This window comes from Rana temporaria, chromosome 4 (assembly GCF_905171775.1).
Source record: "Rana temporaria chromosome 4, aRanTem1.1, whole genome shotgun sequence".
Classification (NCBI taxonomy): Eukaryota; Metazoa; Chordata; class Amphibia; order Anura; family Ranidae; genus Rana; species Rana temporaria.
In genome coordinates, this window is record NC_053492.1 from 418111565 (window position 1) to 418136918 (window position 25354).

At 44.2% G+C, this 25354-nt stretch overlaps 1 protein-coding gene across 1 annotated transcript in view; it reads right to left on the reverse strand.

The window, feature by feature from the left end:
* Window positions 1–25354, reverse strand: part of ANKEF1 (ankyrin repeat and EF-hand domain containing 1) — a 53416-nt gene that overhangs the window by 22126 nt on the left and 5936 nt on the right. Inside the window, exons 3-7 of the mRNA XM_040351311.1 lie at window positions 21315–21514; window positions 16723–16872; window positions 9271–9394; window positions 4003–4825; window positions 84–310 (exon numbers count right to left, since the gene is read on the reverse strand). Of these exons, the coding sequence (XP_040207245.1) occupies window positions 84–310; window positions 4003–4825; window positions 9271–9394; window positions 16723–16872; window positions 21315–21514 (1524 nt within the window). The remainder of the gene's footprint in view (window positions 1–83; window positions 311–4002; window positions 4826–9270; window positions 9395–16722; window positions 16873–21314; window positions 21515–25354) is intronic.

Genomic DNA, 25354 nt, shown 5'->3' on the forward strand with positions numbered 1-25354 from the left:
TTTATTATATTTCACTTGCAAAAATCCCTTTTAATTCACCTACATTAAGTTGTTGCACCAGAAAGAATACGTGAAATGGTTACCTTTCTTGTTCTCTATTTGCACTTTTGCTCCAGATGTAATTAGAAATTGAGCAGAGTCTAAGCTGCCGCTTTCTACAGCTCTCATCAGTGGTGTGGATCCATTGAGGGCCACTGCATCTATCTTCGCTCCGTGTTTAATCAGCAGCTCTGCTATGTCTTGCTGGCCTGCATGACACGCATGGTGCAATGGAGTCCACATGAAATTATCACTTGCATTGACATCAGCACTGGAAAATAAAAACGTTATAGAGTCCAAGTAAAAAAGCCTCATTATCATAAGAAAAATAAGATGGGAAAACATTTACCGTATATACTCGAGTATAAGCCACATTTTTCAGCAAATTTTTTTGCCCCCCTCGGCTTATACTCGAGTCACCTTTTTGCGCCTGATCTTCCGGACTTTGGGGACCCCGCACTGGCCGGCCGTAGGTTCCCTAGACCCCATGTATCCCCACTCTTCCTCTATAAGTCTGCAAAGTTTGTTGTCTGGGGGACCTACGGCCGGGGAGCACCAATTTTTCAAATCCGGGCACCCTTTCACCCCTTCCATAGACTCCAATGTTAAATTTCTCTGTTGACTTTGGGGACCCGGTACTGGCTGGTCGTAGGTCCTCTGGATCCGGAACTTGGCACATATGTAGCCACATTTCTCCTTTACAAGTGTGCAAAGATTGTTGTCTGGGGGACCTACGGCTAGGGAGCACCGATTTTTCAAAGCCGGGCACCCCTTCCATAGACTCCCATGTTAAACATCAGTATAGTCATGGACACAGTGAGGCATGGAAACAGTGAGGCATGGACAGAGTGAGGCATGGACAGAGTGAGGCATGGGCACAGTGAGGCATTGCACATGGACACAGTGAGGAAAAGTGAGGCGCAGTGAGGCATGCAGAAGGACACCCTAGGCTTATACTCGAGTCAATAAGTTTTCCCAGGTTTTTGTGGCAAAATTAGGTGCCTCGGCTTACATTTGGGTCGGCTTATACTTGAGTATATACGGTATTTCTAAACCTGATGTTGGTAACTTAGTATAAGACATACTGTACGTGGGCAACCAGAGGGGGGAGGCTTAGGTTTTTCCTAAATCTGTTGCTGGGTTATTTCAAGACTCATTAGTGTTCCGCTGTGCTGCGGTAATGCAGGAACGCTAAAGCATGTTACTTTGTACGTTGTGTTAAGGCAGCACATTTATTATGAATGGGCTGTCAGAGTGCCAGAGCACCGCAATGGATCAAAAATGTATGTGACCTTTTTTTTAGCAATGCAGCGTGCCATACTGTAACATAAAGCAACACAATGAATGGCGGTCACTGTCAGAAGGGTTTACAACCCCTTTAAGGTGTTATACAAATGAAAAAAACTGCATGCACAGCTAAGTGTACATTTAATTGAAGGTTGCGAACAGGCAGGTAGGTTTGTTTTATTGCAGAAGAGACATAAGCATGCATGCTCGCCATTTTTTTTAATGTAGGTATAGCTCCCCTTTAAGGATTGGTAAGCTGCAATATATTAAATTAGGGATGCACCAATACTTTTTCTCAAGTACTCGCAGATACCAATTACTGATACCTATTTTCTTTGTGCGGTGTGGTGCGATTCTAGCCCGTACAAAATGAATGGGCTTGAATCGCATGTGATTTGAACAGAGATGCAGTGTAATTCTGAATCTGAGTCTGAATCTGAGTCTGAATCGCATGGAGTTTCCCACACCACTCCTGTGTGAACCCAGGTTGAAGCTCTAATGAGCAGGGCCCTCCAAATCCTCCTGTATTAAATTGTATTGTAACTGTGCTGTCTTCTCTGATGTTGTAAAGCGCTGTGACAACTGTTGGCGATATATAAATCCTGTATAATAATAATATGACAAGCCTAGGTTCACACAGGAGCAGTGCAAAAACTGCCTGAGATTTCGACTGGAATCGCACCACATTCCTGTTTAAATCACATGCGATTGTTTGCAGTGCGATTTGAGCCCATACATTTTGCATAGGCTCAAATCGCACAGCACCACATGAAAAAGGTATTGATTCTAGGTATCAGAGCATTTTGCAAGTACTCATGCAAATGCTTAGTATTGGCACTGATACCGGCATCGGTGCAAGGCTTTATTAAATGTTTGCTTTTTGGTTTAGAAACGCTTGAATATTCCCTTTTAAATGTCACAGTCTCTAATATGGAAGTTTTAAAATAAAAGAAAGATCCATCTCTTATTTTAATATCATCTTAAAACCAAGCAACAGTACAATCCAAGGTCCGCATATATTGCCCAGGCCCTCACCTACTAACACCCACTGTTAGTAGGTGTAAAAGTTACCTTACCTCCATCTTCAGTGAGATTCCTGGGGAATGCAGAGTGGAAGAAATTGCAAGAAAACACTCCAATCCATCAAAAGATCATCTTCTCAGTAATTTCATTCATGGGTGATCTGTCTATCAAAGTGCCCGGACAAGTGGGAGGGGCTATATATGACGAGGCGCGGCAGGGAACACACAGCTATTCAAATGAAAGCTGTAATGTTCTCCGCGCTGATTAACTAGACAGCGGCGGCGGGAGCGGCTTGGCTTTCTCTTTGCAGACTAGACAGCGGCAGCAGCTCTCTCCGCCCGCTCTTCACCCCCTCTCCACCCGCTCTCCGCCCCCTCTTCACCCGCTCTCCGAAGAAAAAAAAAGAAGGATCGGTGAAGCATCGGGAGCATTTGCGCGAGTACAAGTACTCACGCAAATGCTCAGTATCGGTCCCGATACCGATACTAGTATCGGTATCGGGACAACACTACTGTACAGCTATATTATATACTATTATATTAATAATATTAATTCCACTAGTGCTGACTGCTATTGCTACTCTTATGCCGAGTACACACAATCGGAATTTCCGATGGAAGAAAAACAGATGGAATTTTTCGTCGGAATTCCGATGAAGCGGACTTCCATCAGTCTTGCATACACACTGTCAGACCAAATTCCGACCGTCCAAAACACGGTGACATAAAACACTACGACGAGCTGAGAATGCTTCTGAGCATGCGTCGACTTGATTCTGAGCATGCGTGGGTTTTTTCTCCGTCGGAGTTGCACACAGACGATAGGAATTTTCTAACGTTCTTTTTTTCCATCGGAGAAAAATAAAACATGTTCTATTTCTAAACACTGATGGAAAAAAGTCTGATGGGGCCCACACACGATCAGAATTTCCGATGAAAAAAGTCCATCTGACTTTTTTCATTGGATATTCTGATCGTGTGTACGCGGCATAACTACTACATGTACTAATACTACTACATCTTTGCTCAAACCACCACTGAATATCTGACTACTATAACTAGTATTAGTTCTACTACTACTACGACTGCTACTACTACTACCCACGTGGAAGAAAATATATATTTTTCCCAAATATATTGACATATATTTGAAATACTACAATTTTGGCCACATTCAATATATTTGTGAATATATTATTGAATATATGCCTTTGGAAAATATATTTAAATTATATTTTTTGGAATGCATTTACAAATATAATGTAAAAATATATGTTGAAATTACTTTTTTATGTGTTAAAAAAATCTGAAGAATATATTTAAAAAATATATTTTCCAATATATGTCTTTGGAAAATACATTTAAATTATATTTTTGGAATGCATTTACAAGTATAATTAAAAATATATGTTTAAATGCATGTTCAAAAATATCTGGAATATATATTTAAAAATATATTTTAATTTACATTTTTTGAATACATGTAAAAATATATTGGCGTAGGCCAATATATTTAAAATATATTTAAAGTATATCATTTTTTAAATAAATATATTGGAAATATATTTTTCTTTCATATGGGTATTCCTGAATGTTATTTCTACAGCTACTATTGACACAAAAATGATAAAAATAATAATGATAAAGTATATACCCTTTTTCTAGAAGGAATTTGACAATGTTCATGTTTCCATAAGCACACGCAGAAATCAAGGGTGTTTTAAAAAATACGTCTTTCACATCCACAGGTACTCCTTCTTCAAAAGCCTTTTTCAAAGACTCCAGGTCTCCAGCCCTGATGGCAAAGTTTATATTTGTGTATACCTTCTCCAGCTCATCCACATACCACCCGGTGTCATCGGTCAGGGGGTTTTGGGGTGGGTGGTCACAATTAAATCGATTAAGGTCAGTTACATTATGAAATGTTTCAATCATAAAGTTGGGAGGTCCACCATCTTCCCGACGTGAAATGAGATGACTTGGCATTGTACATATTGGCATAAGAAGTGTTTTCTTCCCCTTCTTCCCCTTTTTCCCTTTCTTTCCTTTCTTCTTTTTAGGTCCATAAGAGGAGAGAAGAAAGGCTTTCTGTAGATACTTTGACCCTTTTAGGAACTCCTCAGCATTGACATCTCCTCCACGTCCTTTCTCATGCAGAGGAATAACATTGTCCAGTTCTTCTTTGGTCACTGGGGCTCCCTTCTCTAGGAGGACTGCCGAAAATTCCTCCTTGGAAATAATTCCATCCCCCTTATCCAACGCAGCAAAGGATTCTCGAAGGAATGCCTGGTGCTCAAAGGACCAGTCATGCAGTTTTATGGCCCAAGGTGGGTTGGGATTTTTCACGCCTGGCTTGGAATATTTCTTGAAGAGACGCATTGCTTTGCTTAGTTCCTTCATGGCAGCCTTGAATCTACCTTCTTTGGCCACAGCTTTGGGAGTCAGAGCTTTTATGTTTTTCCAGTTGGGATCACAACCTGCCATGTAAAATGTATTAGGTAAACTGATTGACCCTTAGTACGAAAACCCAGATCATTGCTATCATAGATGAAAAAGCAGCACCTGATTAGAAAAAAATTATTTGATTGTTTTAAAGGGGTTGTAAAGGTAAAAAAAAATCCTAAATAGCTTCCTTTACCTTAGTGCAGTCCCCCTTCACTTACCTCATCCTTCCATTTTGCTTTGATATGTCCTTATTTCTTATGAGAAATCCTCACTTCCTGTTCTTCTGTCTGTAACTCCACACAGTAATGTGAGGCTTTCTCCCTGGTGTGGAGTGTAATGCTCACCCCCTCCCTTGGACTACAGGAAAGTCAGGATGCTCTCTATGTTGCAGATAGAGAAAGGAGCTGTGTGTTAGTGGGCGTCCCGACACTCCTGCTCGCCCCCTCCCACCTCAAGAGGCTTTCTTCACACCAGGGAGAAAGCCTTGCATTACTGTGTGGAGTTACAGACAGAAGAACAGGAAGTGAGGATTTCTCAGAAGAAATAAGGACATTTAAAAGTAAAATGGAAGGATGAGGTAAGTGAAGGGGGACTGCACTAGGGTAAAGGAAGCTATTTAGGGAAACCATTTTTTTACCTTTACAACCCCTTTAAATTATATTCTACATCTGTGCCTAAATTATGTGATATTTTCGGATTACAAAATATGTTCATACTGTATACCCTTGTATTGATATAATTGGGAATGGTTCACATAAACTTACATAACCGTGGTAGAAATATAAACCTTGTCAAATATTTTTTTACCATCTGTGTCCCATTTCCCATCCCATAGCCAAACAGGAAGTAAGAGGAAATCTCAGCAAATTAAGGGAATCCCTTCGGGCCCCCCCAAGTCACCAGAACTAGTGACCCCATTGGAAGATTTCTCCTCTACAGTGGGACCTCGGATTACGTGCATAATCTATTCCAGGAGAATGCTCGTAATCCAAAGTGCTCGCATATCAAAGTGAGTTTCCCCATTGAAGTCAATGGAAACTAAAATAATTTGTTCCGCATTGACTTCAATGGCATGCAATACCGCATGCAGCCAGAGGTGGGGGGCGCCAGAGATCCTCGAAAGTGGCCAGAAAGGCCGGAGGACAGGCTCGAGAACTGAGTATTTCTGAGATTTTCCAAGCATTTCCGAACTGAGCCGTTCAGGGCTGTTTGGTTCCGGCGCACACCCCCTCCTCAGGCCAAACGCGGTATTGCACAGTGCTTTGGCTTGAATCCTGCTCGTTTTGCGAGACAACACTCACAAACCGAGTCAGGTTTTTTAAAAATACAGTGCTCGTATTGCAAAATGCTCGTTAACCGCGTTACTCGCAATCCGAGGTTCCACTGTATAGGCAAAACTTTGTTTTTTTTCCCATTTTGGATAGGCTAAAGAGGGTTATAATCCTTGTCAGATATTTTTTCATCATCTGTGTCCCATTTTCCTTCTAATAGCCAAACGGGAAGCGAGAGGAAATCTCTGCAAATTCAGGGAATCCCTTTGGGCCCCTCCAAGTCACTAGAACTTGTGACCCCATTGGAAGATTTCTCCTCTATTACTTTTCTGGAGACAACCCAAAATGTGGGATTTTCTTTTACTTTCACTTTCAATGATAATGGTAAACAGGACAAATAGAGAGGATGAATCCTCTTAACGGGGGCACATGCGTAAATAAAAACCTAATATGTGTTCTAATCTCCCTCCACTCTATACTAAACAAAAAATATATATATTTTACCTTTAGGCCCCTTTCACACTGAGGCGTATTTCAGGCGTTTTAGCACTAAAAATAGCGCATACATAACGCCTGAAATAATTCTGCCCCAGCATTCTCAATGTGAAAGCTCGAGGGCTTTCACACTGAGGCGATGCGCTGGCGGGAAAAAAAAAAAATCTCCTGCAAGCAGCATCTTTAGAGCGGTGAGAGGAGCGGTGTGTATACCGCTCCTTCCCATTGAAAACAATGGGACACCGCAGTAATACCGCCGGCAATGCACCTCTGCAGAGGCGCATTGCGGGCGGTATTAACCCTTTTTCGGCCGCTACCGCCGCAGTTCCACGGCAATTCCGACGGTATAGCGCTATACCACCACCGCACATTCTGCCCCACTGTGAAAGGGGCCTTAGTTATACGTTTACCTCTCTATCTGTTTATTCAGCTACAGAAGACCCATACTCAAAAGTTGGAAAATATGTTACTGGTCTGGTCGGGAATATCTGCTTCTGGAAGAAACCTAGGCCTAGGCATTTAATCACATGATCTCTGCAGAAGGAGAGGCTCAAATTATCTATAATGTGATCCTTCACTTGAGCTGAGAAGACATAGCCAGCTATAAAGACACATAACCTCTCTACCTAGGTATGTGTGAGTGGATATTAGTAGACTATTGTACGGTATTACCCACAATTAATAACTTTAGTAAGTCAGCCAATATAGGATACTCCAAACTTTCTGTATGAGCAAATGTTATAATAATTATATAATATATACATCAGGAGTCATCAAGCCCTGGGTTGTGGACCGGTGCCAGTTCATGACCTGTTGGGGGCAGGGCTGGGTGGCAGGGGGTCGGTGGCAGGCGAGCAAGGCGGGGCCAGAAAGTGAAGCTCCTCCCCTGTCAATCAGTGACTCCCCTCTTTCAGATGCCCCAGGGCACAACAAACACATACAGGACTTCTACCAGGTGCAAGGTGAGGAGAGATGAATGGATGCAGGAGCCTGGTGATCTGAGGTGGAGCTCTAGGCAGCAATCCACTCACTGATAAGGTTTTCATAGCAGTCTCTGTGCAGTCAAAGATCTCTGCTAATGATCTGTAAATACACATCATTAGCAGAGAGGTTTGACTTTAAGGAGATTCTTGTTGAAACCCTATCAGTGAGTGGCAAACATATCACTCAGCCCCCCTCCCTGACTTCGCACCCAACCCCCCCCCCCGTTCATGGAAAAATTGGTTGCCACAAAACCGGTGTTCTGTCAAATTGTCCAACCCGTCAGAAACTCCAACCACTTAACTTCCGGTTTCTTTAAACCAGCAGTAATTGGCGTTTTTGACGAATTGGTGGTTGGACACAACAACGACAACCGAATAGAGTCCAGTGCAGGATAGCACGAGTGGAGATTCTTAAGCCTCGTATACATGATCAGATTTCTATCGGACAAATCCGTGGAATTTTGTGCAAAGGGTGTTGGCCGTGAACTTGTTCTGCATACAGACGGCAAAACTTTTTCAGCTAACAAACAGAAACTACTTGGTTTTTCTGCTCTTTAGCGCCACCGTTTGGGCAACTTCTGTTGTCGGAAATTCCGATTGTGTGTACAAGGTTTAACTCTGTTCCGATGCTAGACAACAAAATGGCTGCCTCCGAGGCGGCATCGACTTTGTCCTTGTTAGCAGCTGTGCTGTCAAAACAGCCCAATCTTCCTGTACCTGACTCTATTCGGTTTTCGGTGTTGTGTCCAATTAAAAATCTCAAATTACTAGGGTTTTAAATAAACCAGAAGTGACGTGGTTGGAGTTTCTGATGGGTTGGAGAAATTGACAGAACACCGGTCCCTGGCACCAAAAAGGCCGGTGACTGTTGATATACATAAGTGCCACATTAGGGGGCTATTTATAAAACAATTGAATTCTAGTTGTGTGTAAATTGGGAAAAAAACAAATGTTCTTTAAATTTCTGAATGAATATTGTTTTATTATCGGCATTAGTAAAATACCATAAAGTACCATGACCATTATAAAAAGCTGAGTTAATAAAAGATACATATGTTTTTGTAACAACAGATACAAAGAAACAATTCTAGAGATTATAGGGGGAATTAGCAAATATATAATTACAATGAATAGCCTCAGGATATCCCTTTTTGCTCAATTTGCACAGAACAAATATACATGTATATTCGCTGGACAAATGACCCTTGCGTCTGATATTAATCTACATAAGGGTACTTTCACACTGAAGCGCTTGATGCGCTGGGGGTAAAGCGTCGCTATATTTAGCAGCGTTTTACCGTCGTGTTTGCCGCGATATCTGGGAGCTAGCGGGGAGATTTTAACCCCCGCTAACTGCCGAAAAACGGTTAAACCCGCCCGCAAAAACGTTCTGCGGGTGGTTTGGAGGCGCTACCCCATTGATTTCAATGGGCAGGGGCACTATAGGAGCTGTATTTTTAACCGCTCCTACCACGCCTCAAAGATGCGGCTGGCAGGACTTTTTTTAGCGTCCCGCTAGCCCAATGCTCCAGTGTTAAAGCCCTCAGGCTTTCACACTGGATAGAAAGGAGCGGCTCTTTCAGGGCACATTGCAGGCGCTATTGCAAAGCGCCTCAGTGTGAAAGCAGCCTTAGAAAAATATTGATCCCTTGTGAACTCATACCGAGATCTATAAACACAGAATAGTTGAATTAATTAATATTGTACAATTAAAACATCATCACCCACCTCTTTGTCCAAGAAATTTGCAGCAATCAGCAAACCCCCCGCCAGCAGCATGGTGAAGGGCTGTGTTGCCATCCATGGCAATAATCCCCATATCCCCCTTGTAGGCGGACAGCACCATCAAGATCTACAACACAAGGCAGATGATTACAAACTCACACTTTAACCATAATTCCTATTTCTGGCACTTTTTCCAATTAAATGTAATCATTTAATGCAGGTCTTTAAAAAATCCAATGTTGTAAACAGTATTGTTTCACCTATCCGGTTCTCATACATTCACACAGGTCCTTTACCACTTGAGGCCCAGAGGACGTCATATGACGTCCTGGGCTTTGTGGGGAAAGGGAATAGCCGCTCCAGGTGGGAACCCAGACGAACATCCACTGCTGCAGACAACTCAGGTGCAGGCAATGCACTTAGCAAAGCAGGAACAAAAATTGTCTCTGGACAGCCGCACTCTGAACAAATTGTAGCCTTTATTGAAAGAAGGACAGCACTACAAGTCACAGCAAAATAAAATAAAACCCGACTGCTGACGCGTTTCACACTGAAACTAGTGCTTAGTCATAGCTGGCTAAGCACTAGTTTCAGTGTGAAACGCGTCAGTGGTTGGGTTTTATTTTACTTTGCTGTGACTTGTAGTGCTGTCCTTCTTTCAATAAAGGCTACAATTTGTTCAGAGTGCGGCTGTCCAGAGACAGTTTTTGATTCTGGGCTTTGTGGGGCTATATCTGAATGATGCCTGCAGCTACAGGCATCATTCAGATATCGTCATTTTCAGCCTGCGATTCCCTACACCATTGGAACAATCATAGAGGCTGTTTCGCCGCTTGATTGTTCCTACGGGCAGCGAAAAGGGATGCCCCCCCTCCCGCCGCCCTCCGCTGCTTCTACCGATCGGTGAGTCAGTGACAGGATCCGCCGGCCCCGGATGTTGAACATAGAGATTTCCGGTAGACCAGATGGTCACCAAAGTCTTTATGATCGTCGGAGGCCGGGCCCAATGTTATGACGTCACGTCCGGCCTCTGCATTCAACCGGCGCCGCTTCGGCTGTGAAGCGGTGATCTTTTTTTTTTTTAGGCTTCCCAGCCTAGAGGTGAGATGTGAGGTCTTATTGACCTCATATCTCACTGTGAAGAGGTCCTGTCATGCCATATTCCTATTACAAGGGATGTTTACATTCCTTGTAATAGGAATAAAAGTGATCAAAAATGTATTTATTTTTAAAAGTGTCAAAATAAAAAAAATAAAAAGTAAAATTAACAATAATATATATATTTTTTTAAGTGCCCCTGTCCCCGTATGCTTGCACACAGAAGTGAACCCATACATAAGACCTTCCCACATATGAAAACGGTGTTCAAACCACACATGTGAGGTGTTGCCGTGAACGTTAGAGCGAGAGCAATAATTCTATCCCTAGACCTCCTCTGTAACTCAAAACATGTAACCAGTAAAAAAAATTAAAGCGTTGCCTATGGGGATTTTTAGGTACCGAAGTTTGGCGTCATTCCACGAGTGTGTGCAATTTTGAAGTGTGACATGTTAGGTATCCATTTACCCGGTGTGATGCATTTGCCTATATGTCTCAGTCTAATTCTCCCTGCTTGCCCTGTGAGATTCTGTCCTGGCTAACAGGTTATTGACGTGCTAATGTCCCCTCACTATTTCTAAAGGTTAATTGATCTATTGTGTTGTGTGAAGGAGATCTGTGTTTAAGTGGCTTGTGTCAATTATTCTGATTGCTCCATTGTGGTAATTATCTCTCTATATGCGGGGTCGAGCTGTCTAGTTAATGTATTTAGTACAACTAGTAATCAGCGTCCTTGATGTCATTGTCTAAAGAAAATGTGTTTTCAGCATCGGCTCCGTCGTGTCTGCCTAATCATCTGTATGGAAGCCCCAGTGTGAGGGGGGCGGAGATTTGTCATTGTAACAGTTTTGGAAATGACATATAAGCTGTGTGATATAACATTAAAGTCTGTCTTGTTCTAGCAGTAAGCCTGGACTAATGTGTGGCTTAATGGGCGATCTCAGGAATATTCCTCCTAGTGGAATATTGGGGTGATGTTCTTATGGAAGAAGGGAATCTTTGACGGGGATATCATACCGATACCGTCACAATTGGTTGGCAGCAGAGGGATTTTCCCTTCTACTCTCCTTTACACCCGGATTCCAAGCGGACACTGGAAGAACTACTGGAAGTTCGTGGAAGGATTGCTAGCAACAAAACCAAGCGGGTCATCATAGCAGAATTAATGGAGCTAGACCAGGAGGACGGGATTGCAGCAACGCCGTCAGTACAAGAGATGGAGACACCAGTGATTCAGGAGGAGGAATCGCCAGCCAACAAGCTAATGAGAGAGAAGCTAGCGTGGTTCGGCCCGAACCCAACGCCGGATGTGGTGCTGTAAGTGATGGACCGGTTAGTAAACGCAGAACTACAGTTAAAACTGGCAGCAGTCCAACAAGCAGCCGCACCTTCTCCGAACAGTGAGTACAGCACAGCAGACGCAAGGAAGATTCCGTTTAGCGCTTTTAAAGCTTTTGATGAAAAGGACTGTGAGATTGATAACTACCTGGCAGACTTTGAGCGACAATGTAACCTGCACCGAATAGCTAGAGGAGAGTGGGTTGCAATATTGTCAGGCAAACTGTCAGGCAAAGCTTCTGATGCTTTCCGGACCGTGCCAGATCAGGATATCCATAGCTACGCCAGGGTTAAAGAAGTGCTCCTGGCTCGTTATGCAGTAACCCCAGAGTCCCACCGACAGAAGTTCAGGGACTCACGCAAAACCACGAAAGACTCTTACGCGGAATGGGCATGCCAGTTGTCCCTGTCGGCCTCTAACTGGGTTAACAGCAGCCAGGCCACCACCGCAGAGGACATTTTGCAACTAATGCTCCTGGAGCAATTTTACAATCACATCCAGACGGATGTCAAAGATTGGGTGAGAGATCGCAGGCCCATGACTCTACCAGAGGCCGCGAAGTTGGCAGATGAATATGCGGATACTCGCAAGACAAACCAGGTCACACCACGGGTACAACCTCCACGACCAACGGTGCCCTCACACCCACCAGCCGCTAGATACCAACCTCCTAACAGACCGATGACATCTAGCCCTCGCTATCCACGCCAGGAGGACAACGACCAACGCTGCTTCCGGTGCAAACAGCTGGGTCACTTCAAACAGAATTGCCCCATGAATGACAACACCAGGTCAAATTGGTCTCAACCTGGGTACCGCCCACCAGCAGCAGCCCATTGTGTAGACTCGGCTTGGGATCTCCAGGAGCTGGGTCCGGAAGAACCATCGGACACCATTTACGAAGCCCTCATGGTACAATCTGGTATTATGGACAACAGGGAACACCATTGTCAGCTGGTCATGGGTGACAGCCCTGAGCCGGAGGGGCCCTGGAGGGAGCTGGGCAGAAAGAGGCACCGCCGGCTACCCCCCAAGAAGAAGAGGTCCTGGAAGCCGTATAACAAGCTGACCTGGGAGGAGAAGAAGCGACTGGAGGAGAGGGAGTCGCAGCGGGCGTCCCAGATGCGGGCCGAGATGTTCGCCAAGGGCCCACCAGTGGCCCCTTACACCACCACCCAGTTCCTGATGATGAAGGACCACGTGGAGAGCCTGCAGGACATGAGCAAGCAGGAGCTGATCCGTGAGTACATAGAGCTGGAGGAGTGCATAAGCCGCATGGAGGAGGAGAACAACCACCTGAGGTCACAGCAGGCTGACCCCCCCAGGCTCCATGAACTGGAGATGGAGCTGGAGAAGCTCAAAGAGGAGAACTGGCGGCTGCGGAGGGAGCAGAGGGTGGCTGACCCTATGGGGCCCTGATTTCCCCCCCCCCCCGGACTCTGAGCACCGGTGCTACAGCATTTCAACAAATATAACTTTTTCTTTTATGAATCTCCTGTTATTGTCACTTCAGAGCCATAACCTGCCCCTCCCATAGCGGGACACCTAGACGGCGGCGCACAGACCCATTCGCCGTCTTCACACTGACTTCTGGTGACTTTGCAGATCGCACAAAGACTTGGGGACTGACCGGCGTGTGATCTGACGACCCGGTGGCATACCTGAGTCTAAAGCAGTTGCCAAGGGAGGTCAGTCACGCCAAACGGAGTTAACCTCGGACTAAAAGCTCTAAACCCGTCAACCCTACTGGACCAGGGAAGGTCCAACCGGGTTTGCCGTAGCAGGGAGAAAAAGGGGGGCCATTGTGATGCATTTGCCTATATGTCTCAGTCTAATTCTCCCTGCTTGCCCTGTGAGATTCTGTCCTGGCTAACAGGTTATTGACGTGCTAATGTCCCCTCACTATTTCTAAAGGTTAATTGATCTATTGTGTTGTGTGAAGGAGATCTGTGTTTAAGTGGCTTGTGTTAATTATTCTGATTGCTCCATTGTGGTAATTATCTCTCTATATGCGGGGTCGAGCTGTCTAGTTAATGTATTTAGTACAACTAGTAATCAGCGTCCTTGATGTCATTGTCTAAAGAAAATGTGTTTTCAGCATCGGCTCCGTCGTGTCTGCCTAATCATCTGTATGGAAGCCCCAGTGTGAGGGGGGCGGAGATTTGTCATTGTAACAGTTTTGGAAATGACATATAAGCTGTGTGATATAACATTAATGTCTGTCTTGTTCTAGCAGTAAGCCTGGACTAATGTGTGGCTTAATGGGCGATCTCAGGAATATTCCTCCTAGTGGAATATTGGGGTGATGTTCTTATGGAAGAAGGGAATCTTTGACGGGGATATCATACCGATACCGTCACACCCAGCGTAACTTCATCTTTCACATTATGCAAAAAAATTGGGCTAACTTTACTGTTTTTTTTTTTAAGAGCAAGAAACAGTTTTTTTTTTTTTTTTTTAACGCATTTGAAAAATTGCTGCGCAAATACCGTGTGAGATAAAAAGTTGCAATGACCGCCATTGTATTCTCTAGGGTCTCTGCTAAAAAAACATATATAGTGTTTGGGGGTTCTATGTAATTTTCTAGCAAGAAATAGAAAATTTAAAAACGAAGTGTCAGAATTGGCCCGGGCCTGAAGTGGTTAAATGATCAATTGTGCCCAGTCTGTGTCCATCCTGGAAAGATTTCTTATAATTTCCTAAAATTTCCTTAATAGGAACACAGATACAGTAAAGACTTGACAGCGATTCTCCACCTCCCCTAATATTCAAATAAAATATATTTGGGCTGAAGTTGGGTTTATAAGTTTGGGATGAACTAGTTCAGCCATTCTCATATGAAAACAGTAAAAATTATATTCATTAAAGCAGTATTAAACCCAAAAAATATTTGTAGGCTTTTTCCCCCTCTGTTTTCACCTGCTGATTTGGCCAGTAACACATCTCCTGTATTAGAGGGCCTCCACTCTGGAAGAAGGACCAACAGAGACACCTTTGGACAGCAGCATTGTCAGTCATTGTCAGCAAAACCTATCAGGGTTTACTTCCTCTTTAAAGGAACACTAAAGGTACAATTTTTTTTTTTTTAAATAACATACATGTTCTACTTACCTCCACTGTGCAGATCGTTTTGCACAGAGTGACCCGGATCCGTGTCTTCTGGGGTCCCTCGGCGGCTGTCTCGGCTCCTCCTCGCAAAAGCTTTCCACGTTCATGCGAGCTCCCTCGCATGGTGGAAAGCTTTTGCGAGCGCGCTCCCGTGATACAGCAGCGGCCATAGCCGCCGACTGTATCACTCGGCCCCGCCCCCCGGCGCGCCGCGTCATCCGCTGTGATTGACAGGAGCGCCAGCCAATGGCTGCGCTGCTATCAATCCGCCCAGCCTAGCCAATCAACGGCCAGGCTGGGAACCGAGCAGGATGACAAGCACGCGCCCGGGACTTTCGAACGGTGAGGTAAGTAAAACGGGGGCTCGGGGGGGGGGCGGTGCTGTCAGATGTTTTTTTACCTTAATGCATAGGATGCATTAAGGTAAAAAAACTTTTACCTTTACAACTCCTTTAAGGCTCGATTCACACCTATGCATGTTGCTTTTGAGCATTTTTGCAATGCTTTTTGCGGTGCTTGCTGCGTTTTTTGACGTGCGTTCTGGGCACCCCTTCATTACTGGGCACTTAAACCCCCTTCCTGCCCAGACCAATTTTCAGCTTTCAGCACTGACGCCCTAAAAAAAGGGCTGAAAAACTCGGCTTATACTCGAGTATATACGGTACCTGGTCATGGATCCGGCGTTGCCCTCACTCAAGCTGATTCGTCAATCGGCTTCAGGTCCAGGCGCCGGTATCTTAAGTAAGGGAAACTGGCAGTGAAGCCTTGCGGTCGCACCGCTGGTTCTCACTGCGCATGAGCGGGCCATGCTGTGATTGGTCCCCCAGTCTTCTGGGACCTGTGATGTGTCCCAGAAGGCTGCTGGGGTAGGAAGGGGGTGGGGGGTGATATGTGAAGTGGGAGCAGGTACCTGTCAAAACCAAGTACCTGCTCCTCCCAACCCCCAAAAACTTCCAATAAGTAAAGAGGAGGGAGGGAGGATGCAAAGAAGTGGAACTTTCCCTTTTGGGAGAAGTTCCATTTTAAGAATGTTGGGCCAGATCCTCAAAAGGGATCCCTGTTTCTATCTTTGGAACTGATCCACAGAATCAGTTTCCAAAAGATAGGCAGAAGATCCGACATGTGTAAGAGACTTACACTGCCGGATCTTAGGATGCAGTACCGCATCCGCAGCTGGGGGCATTTTGCGTCGAAATGCCGCTTCGGGTATGCAAATTAGCACTTACGGAGATCCACAAAGCTTTTACGCTTCGTTTTTTCTCCGTAAGTATCAAGTAGCATGTGTAAAATTAGGGCTGCTTTTACAAAGTGTAAACTGTTTACACCTTGTAAAAGTAGACCCTTCTTACCCGCGACGCTGTTATTTTTTTTTTTTATTATTTATTTTTTTTCCGCCGTATCTTTTTTTTTCCCCCGACGGAACTTTTTTTACCCGGCGCGATTCACAAAACTCGGCGTAACGTAAAACCGCGCTATGCACGTCGGGAAAATGACGTCGTGAGCATGCGCAGTACGTCCGGCGCGGGAGCGCGCCAAATTTAAATGGGACTCGCCCCATGAAAATAGGAACGCTTTGCGCCGGACGGATTTAAGTTACACAGCCGAAAATTTCTAGGTAAGTGCTTTGTGGATCGGGCACTTAGGTAGAAATTTTGCGGCAGTGTAACTTAAATCAGAATATTTAAGTTACGGCGGCTCTTTGTGGATCTGGCCCGTTGTTGCCAAATTCATAAATGTGAGTGTGGCCAAAGCTCAATAGTGTTGTCTTCTCTGAACAAATACTGGATGAGGAATCTCTGCTACTCCCAAAATATTCATCTGCGGTGCACTGAAACGCACACTTGTTCAGTTAGTGCGATAATTTAACCTTGTGGAGTAAATGCAATAAATAAATAAATAAACAAACCTACCCCTATGAAGCCACCTTTGGCAGCAAAATGTACAGCATGATACCGCTGATTGTCATAAGCATTTACTTCTCCTCCTTTCTCCAGAATACTGCGAACAACCTCCAGAGCTCCTTCCCTTGCTGCTTCCATTAGAGCTGTTCGACCTGTGTTCTAGAGATATAATAGAAGGTCATTTTTTATTTATGTTATACAAAATTTTACAACCCCCCTATCCCCCTGCTAAAATACATTATATATATATATATATATATATATATATATATATATATATATATATATATATATATATATATATATATATATATATATATATATATTAATAATAAATATATATTTTTACATATATACACACACACACTTTTTACTCATGCAAGTGTCTTCTGGCTAGTCTGGTGATGTCCCAGGTCCTTTCTCTTCTCATGTTGCAGTGACAGTAAGCAATCCTTACTCTTGCACTGAACAGCATGCAAGTTTTGACATGTGAGTGCCGTTTAGTGCAGTATTATTTTGAGCCCAGCCCAGAGAACCCTCAGGGGAGTGTCAGTGGCAGACTATGCCCTGAGTAAACATTAATGCTAGCAGTTATTCACCCTCAAAGATTAAGTACATCTAGTGGTGGAAAGGAATTACTGATGGAAACAGCTCTAGATTTATAGTGGTTGCAATCCTAAAAAAAAAAAAAAAAAAAAAAAAAAAAAGGATCCTGTTAATTTAAAGGCAAGATCTATAGCACAGTGCTTTTGCCATGTAATTTGTCCCTTTCTATATTGTAATACACCTGGTTGATCCTGCCTGTTCCTGTGTCTTCCTGTCTGTGCTGACCATGATAATAATGGTTGCTGAGCCATAATACGGTGGTCAGGTTACATGCCTCTGTCATCCTGTTCTCAACAGTGAGTCTGTCCTCTCCCCTCCACCCCTTCCACCGCTATTCAGCTGTAATATGCAGCAAAAATACTTGTATCTCCTCTGGATTGTGCAGTTATTAACTATAGTGTGTGTGTTTTTTTTTATTAAAAGGCTAAATACCTTTTCCCACACTGCCGCTGTGCGGTCATGTGACTTCCCTCTGCTGATCAGCTGATATCACAGGGGAATCTCAGCCCCTCCCGCTGCTATGTGTAGATCGAGGAAGAAGTTCGGAGGGGGATCATGTGACCGCACAGCGGCAGTGTGGGGAAAAGTATTTAACCTTTTCATTTGAAAAAAAAAACCACACACACACACACACACTATAGTTAATGCCAGCATTATCCAGAGGGGATACTAGTAAAGTCATAGTGTGACTTTGCAAACACTTTAAGGTATCGCAGCAAATGTTGCTTATTTATTTTTGCCTTAACAGGTCTATTCATTTTGTTATCCTTGAGTTCTGCTTTAAAAAATGTAATTAATTTAATTGTAGTTAAAATAACCACACAGCTGAGTGGTGCATAGGTATGTGGAACATGCACTCCAGACATTGGCACTACAAGACATGAACAAGCACTAGGGCTGCTTTTGCTGATTTTGTGTTAGTAAAAGTTTGGTGAGAGACGATTCGTGCTTTTTAGTCTGTTACGCGTGATGAATGTGCTATCTCCACTACGAACGCTAGTTTTACCAGAACGAGTGCTCCCGTCTCATAACTTGGTCTGAGCATGCATGTTTTTTTCACGTCGTTAAAACCTACATACGACCATTTTTTACGACATTAAAAAACGACAACGTGAAAAACAACACGAAAATTTTGAGCATGTTCTAAATTTTTAATGCCCATTTTTAACGTCATGAAAAAAAAAGGATTTTTGTACTCACCGTAAAATCCATTTCTCTGAGTTCATAGACGAACACAGCCTTCATTGACCTTAGGGTTATATCCGCTTTCACTAGGAGAGTTTTTGGTAGGAAGAAGCATAACCCTAAGGTCAATGAAGGCTGTGTCCGTCTATGAACGAAAGAGAAAAAAGGATTTTTGTACTCACCGTAAAATCCATTTCTCTGAGTTCATAGACGGGCACAGCCTTCATTGACCTTAGGGTTATGCTTCTTCCTACCAAAAACTCTCCTAGTGAAAGCGGATATAACCCTAAGGTCAATGAAGGCTGTGTCCGTCTATGAACGAAAGAGAAATGCTCTGGAGCCCACACACAATAATTTTTAATGACATTAAAAAAAAATTGTCGTGTGTACGCGGCATAAGTCTAGATCCTTAACTGGCCAGGATGCAGTGGCCTATAGGCCCCCATAACACTTTTGGAAGAGCAAGGTCTTTATACTCCTCCTGGAGCTTAGCAAATTGGTGGTGTTTTTTTAGGACCAACGGTAAATCATTCCAAACCTTACCCCCCTCCACCGAGAAAGCACGTCCTCCTCGTCTGTTTCCTCACCCTGGGGACAACGACATTCGTTGGTCCTGCTGAACTCTACTAGGAGCATATCGTGTGAATTTTTTCCAGACGTATTTTGGTCCACCTCCGTGGACTATCCTACCCTATCCACCGATTATGGCTCATGCAGAAAACAGATCATTCTCAAATGATGGACAACCATGTAATGGACGCTGATAGCGAGGTTGGATTTATTTTCTGAACAAGGACAATACAACCCCTGGCAAAATTATGGAATCACCACTCTTGGAAAATGTTTATTCAATTGTGAGGGAACAAAAAAACTAATCACAGACGTGCCTCAAAACTATTTTCCTGGAGGCACGGAAGCAAGAGAGAGAACAGCAGTGAGCAAGTCAGCACTACTGGGAGATCTCCTGAGGCTGCATTCACACCTGAGCGTAGCGTTTTTGGTCGTTTTTTCCGACGTTTTGTCGCGCGTATTCACACGTATTCGTGCTTTTGCATACAGCGTTGTCCGACGTTTTTGAACTTCGACGTTTTTTATTTTAGCCAATAGGAAAAATGATCATCTCTTTCATCACTTGTTGCTATGTTTGTAGATTTTTTTATCTTCTGCCTGGGTGAAATGTTCTATTTCACAGAACAGATTAAAGTGACAAAACGCCCGTAGAAACGCTCGTTGTCGCGCTAGACGCTTGAATCGAGTGTTTCCATTACTTTCTATGGTAATATAAATGTTCTAAAACGCTCAAATCCGCCCAATTCGCGTTTTGGAGTGGAGATGTGAACCATCTCCATAGGGAATAATGTATTTTTTCCCCTCTGGCGTTTTGGAGCGTCATGCTTCAGGCGACAAAACGCTCAGGTGTGAATGCAGCCGGAGAGTCAGCCGGTTGGGCTGGTGAGTGTCAGTATGGAGGACTGTGGTGGAGAAGTTAGCCTGGAAGGCTAGTAAAGGGTTAGGCTGCAGCCAGGTGGGTTGGCAGGGCCCGAAGAGGTGGTGTTGGTATCAGTAGCCACAGAAGGAAAACTGACTACAAGCTGGACACTAATATTTTTTATGCACAACCAAGGGGCCGCGGGTTTCTGCCTGTAATGGGCCAATGCCTTTAATCTGACCGAGTGACTGTCAGATCTTCACACAGTGATCCAGTTGGGTTCTGCAAGCAAATGTGTGCTGGAGGAAGCTGTATATAGAGACTGTATACCGGAAAAATGTCCCTAAAGTTTTGCTAAAGTCAAGTGGGCATCACATAACCTCCCATTCCTATCCAAGTTATTTTCTCTCAATAAATAACAAAAACAAAGTCATATAGCCAGATTCAGAAAGACTGGCTTAACTTTGAGGCGGCGTAGCGTATCGCATATACGCTACGCCGCCGTAAGTCAGAGAGGCAAGTGCTGTATTCACAAAGCACTTGCCTCCTAAGTTACGGCGGCGTAGCGTAAATGGGCCGGCGTAAGCGCGCCTAATTCAAATGATGAACAGGGGTGTGTGTTTTATGTTAATGACTAGTGACCCGACGTGATTGACGTTTTAAACGAACGGCTCATGCGCCGTCCGTAGACGTTTTTTCCAGTGCGCATGCTCCAAATTACGCTGCAAGGACTTATTGGTTTCGACGTGAACGTAAATTACGTCCAGCCCCATTCACGGACGACTTACGCAAACAACGTAAAAATTTCTAAATTTGACGCGGGAACGACGTCCATACTTAACATTGGCTAGGCCAGCTATTTGTTGGACTAACTTTACGCCTGAAAACGCCTTACGTAAACGGCGTAACTTTACTGCGACGGGCAATCGTACGTTCGTGAATAGGCGTATCTCGCTGATTTACATATTCTAGGCGTAAATAAGCGTACACGCCCCTAGCGGCCAGCGTAAATATGCAGTTAAGATACGACGGCATAGGAGACTTACGCCGGTCGTATCTTAGCAACATTTAAGCGTATTTCAGTTTGAGCATACGCTTAATGTTACGACGGCGCGGATTTGGAGTTACGACGGCGTATCTACTGATACGCCCGTCGTAAGTTTCCTGAATCTGGCTAATTGACTGTTCTTTCTCTGGAGTGCCTGTGAAAATTTGGTGTGCCTGGCTGTGCAGGGTGGGGGGTACCAGTTTAACTGCAGCTCAATAGGGGGTGCGCTACTACATCAGATTCTGAGTTTGAATCATGTAGATTCGCTCTAATATACTAAATACAAACTGAAGTAGGGCTCATTGTATAAATAGTGTAATTCAAACATCTTACTGGATTGCAAGCATTGGGATTAGCCCCTCTTTCCAGCAGTTTCAGACACATTTCTTTACATTCACGAGCCTGTTCACAAGCGACTAGGAGCACTGGAATTCCATTGGTAGAAGTGTTATTAACATCGGCGCCACAATCCAGGAGTATCTGAAGACAGCGGAAGTGTCTCTTCGTGGGGGAAATGCAGTAGAACAAAACTCCTAGAGAAAAATAAAAATAAACATGATTATTTTTAATGTATAATTCAGGTTATAAAACAAAGATGGAATTACCAAACTGTAAATGCTATAGAAATGCTACCGATCTATAAAATAAATGATATGCAGACCCATTTCCTATTAATATTTGTAGCATTGAGACCAGACCCCAAGTTACATTCCTAGCCAGATTCAGGTACGTTTACGCCGGCGTATCAGTAGATACGCCGTCGTAACTATTAATTCTACGCCGTCGTAAATTTAAGCGTATTCTGGAAACCAGATATGCTTAAATTAGGCTAATAGCCAGATTCAGGTACGTTTACGCCGGCGTATCAGTATACGCCGTCGTAACTCTGAATCTACGCTGTTGTAAGTTTAAGCGCATTCTGGAAACCAGATACTCTTAAATTAGGCTTAGGCCTAGTACACACGAGAGGATTTATCCGCGGATACGGTCCACCGGACCGTTTCCGCGGATAAATCCTCTCGAGGATTTGCGAGGATTTTGATCCGATGGAGTGTACTCACCATCGGATCGAAATCCGCGCCGAAATCCCATCGAGATGACGTGTCGCGCCGTCGCCGCGATCATGACGCGGCGACGTGCGCGACGCTGTCATATAAAGGAATTCCACGCATGCGTCGAATCATTACGACGCATGCGGGGGATTCATTCGGATGGATTGATCCGGTGAGTCTGTACAGACCAGCGGATCAATCCGTTGGGATGGATTCAAGCGGATAGATTTGAAAGCATGTCTTCAAATTTTTATCCGCTGCAAATCCATCCCAGGGGATAAAAATCAGCGGAAACAGATCCGCTGGATTGTACAGACCAGGGGATCTATCCGCTGGAGCCGGTCCGCGGATCAATTCCAGCGGATGGATCCTCTCGTGTGTACGTGGGCCTAAGATACGAGCGGCGTAAGTCTCCTACGCCGTCGTATCTTAGGGTGCATATTTACGCTGGCCGCTAGGTGGCGCTTCCGTTGAGTTCGGCGTAGAATATGCAAATGACTAGATACGCCGATTCACGAACGTACGTGCGCCCGTCGCAATTAGTTAAGCCGTTTACGTTACAGATACGCCGGCATAAAGATAAAGCTGTTCCCTAGGTGGTGCAGCCCATGCAAGGTATGGACGTCGAAACAGGCCTATCTTTTTACGTTGTTTGCGTAAGTCGTACACGAATCGGGCTGGACGTAATTTACGTTCACGTCGAAACGGCGTACTTTGGAGCAATGCACACTGGGATATGTCCACGGACGGCGCATGCGCCGTTTGTAAAAAACGTCAATCACGTCGGGTCACTAGTAGTCATTTACATAAAACACGCCCCCCTCATCCTCATTTGAATTAGGCGCGCTTACGCTGGCCCATTCACGCTACCTCTGCTATCAGTATGAATCATTTCTGACATATTTTCCTGACACCAAGAGAAAAATGGGGACAGAGGAGGGACCTCCAGCGGATTGACAATCTCAGCTCTGTTTCTGTGCACTGTGGGGGGTGTGTCCTTTCCTTCCAATCAGCTCTTAGAGCTCTCCTCACTGAGTTCTGAAGAGTGTAACTTAAGCCCCCCCCCCTTGTTTCATAAAGGTCAAACAAGCTTTAAAAAATTCTGGACTTTGAGTGGATGCAGAGAAGAGAAGATTGCAGATAGACAGGTACAACTTATGTAGGAGGATTTGTTTTTTTTCTGTTTATAATGTGACGCCAGTAACTTTAATAATTATATGTAAGGGTTTACAACAACATTAAGGCCTTTAGGGTCCTGCATGCGCAATCTGACCATCCCTCTGACCTTTGATTACAATTAAGTGCCTGCAGTGATTGCCCACCACTGCCAGCAATCAGTGCCAACCAGTGCCCATAATTGCCACCAATCTGTGCCCAAAAGTACCAGCAACCAGTGCCAAAAAGTGCCAGCAATCAGTGCCCTCAAGTGATGCCAGTCAGTGCTGGCTTTTAGTGCTGCCCATTAATGCTCATCACTGCTGCCCATCAATGCCGCCTATCTGTGCCCACCAGTGCTGCCTATCTGTGCCCATCAGTGCCACCTATCAGTGCCCATACGTGCGGCATATTCATGTCTCCTCATCAGTGCCCATAAGTGCCACCTCATCAGTGCAGCCTATCAGTGCCGCCCTCATCAGCACCAGCACCCATCAGCAAAGAAGAAAAATTACTTATTTGCAAAATTTACTGACAGAAACTTAGAAAAACTATTTTTTTTTTTTAAATGTTTGTGTTTTTTTTTGGGGGGGGGGGGGGCATAGGAGTGATTAAATACCAACCAAAACAAAGCTCTATTTGTGTGAAGAAAATGATAAAATAAATAAATCACATGGTTACAGTGTAGCATGACCGTGCAATTGCCATTCAAAGTGTGACAGTGCTAAAAGCTGAAAAATGGCCTGGGCAGGAAGGGGCTGCAAGTGCCCGGTATTGAGGTGGTTAAACATAATGTTCTTCTTCTTCTTCATGCTCGATTTGTGATCACTCCCTTCAACTTCCACCATGTCTTTCCCTTTCTTTTTTCTGTCTCTCCCCTTTATCTGATGTCCCTCCCCTCTATTCCTGTTCCCCAATTGTAATTTTATTTTTAAGAAAAGGTGAAAAAGCAAGGGGGGGGGGGGGTGCCCTCTACCTCCTGGCATTTCCATGTAAGTTGATATTTGTTGACCCAAACCTCTTAGGAGGCGAATGCTCGATGTATCGTGCTAATCTACCATGTGAACTGAACTATATGTTATTTGTTGCTATCTTAAGCACTGTACATTGGCTTTATACCTTTGACAATATTCACGCTCTTTTTTTTGTACTGTGGGGGCCCCGCCCTTTTTTGGTGTTTAACTGCTTGCCGACCAGCCGCCAGTTATACGGCGGCAGGTCGGCTCCCCTGCGCGAGAGCCTGTAGCTATACGTTGGCTCTCGCGCAGGCCACTAGGGGCGCGCGCGCCCCACGCTCACCCCCGACTCCCATGCCCGGCGGGAGCGATCGCCGCCGGGCACACGCGATCGCTCGTTACAGAGCGAGGACCGGGAGCTGTGTGTGTAAACACACAGCTCCCGGTCCTGTCAGGGAGAGCAATGCTGATCTTCTGTTCATACAATGTATGAACAGAAGATCAGTCATTTCCCCTAGTGAGGCCACCCCCCCTACAGTTAGAACACACCCAGGGAACATACTTAACCCCTTCCCCGCCCCCTAGTGTTAACCCCTTCACTGCCAGTGGCATTTTTATAGTAATCCAATGCATTTTTATAGCACTGATCGCTATAAAAATGCCAATGGTCCCAAAAATGTGTCAAAAGTGTCCGAAGTGTCCGCCATAATGTCGCAGTACCGAAAAAATTACTAGAAAAAAAAAATATTAATAAATATGCCAAAAAAATACCCCCTATTTGTAAACGCTATAACTTTTGCGCAAACCAATCAAACGCTTATTGCGATTTTTTTTTTACGAAAAATATGTAGAAGAATACGTATCGGCCTAAACTCAGGAATAAAATGTTTTTTTTTATATATTTTTGGGGAATATTTATTATAGCAAAAAGTAAAAAATATTAATTTTTTACAAAATTGTCACTCTGTTTTTGTTTATAGCGCAAAAAATAAAAACCGCAGAGGTGATCAAATACCACCAAAAGAAAGCTCTATTTGTCGGGAAAAAAGGACGCCAATTTTGTTTGGGAGCCACGTCGCACGACCGCGCAATTGACAGTTAAAGCAACGCAGTGCCAAATCTCAAAAAGTGCTCTGGTCTTTGACCAGCAATATGGTCCGGGGGTTAAGTGGTTAATAAAATTCATATTTGAAAAAAAAAAAACATAATG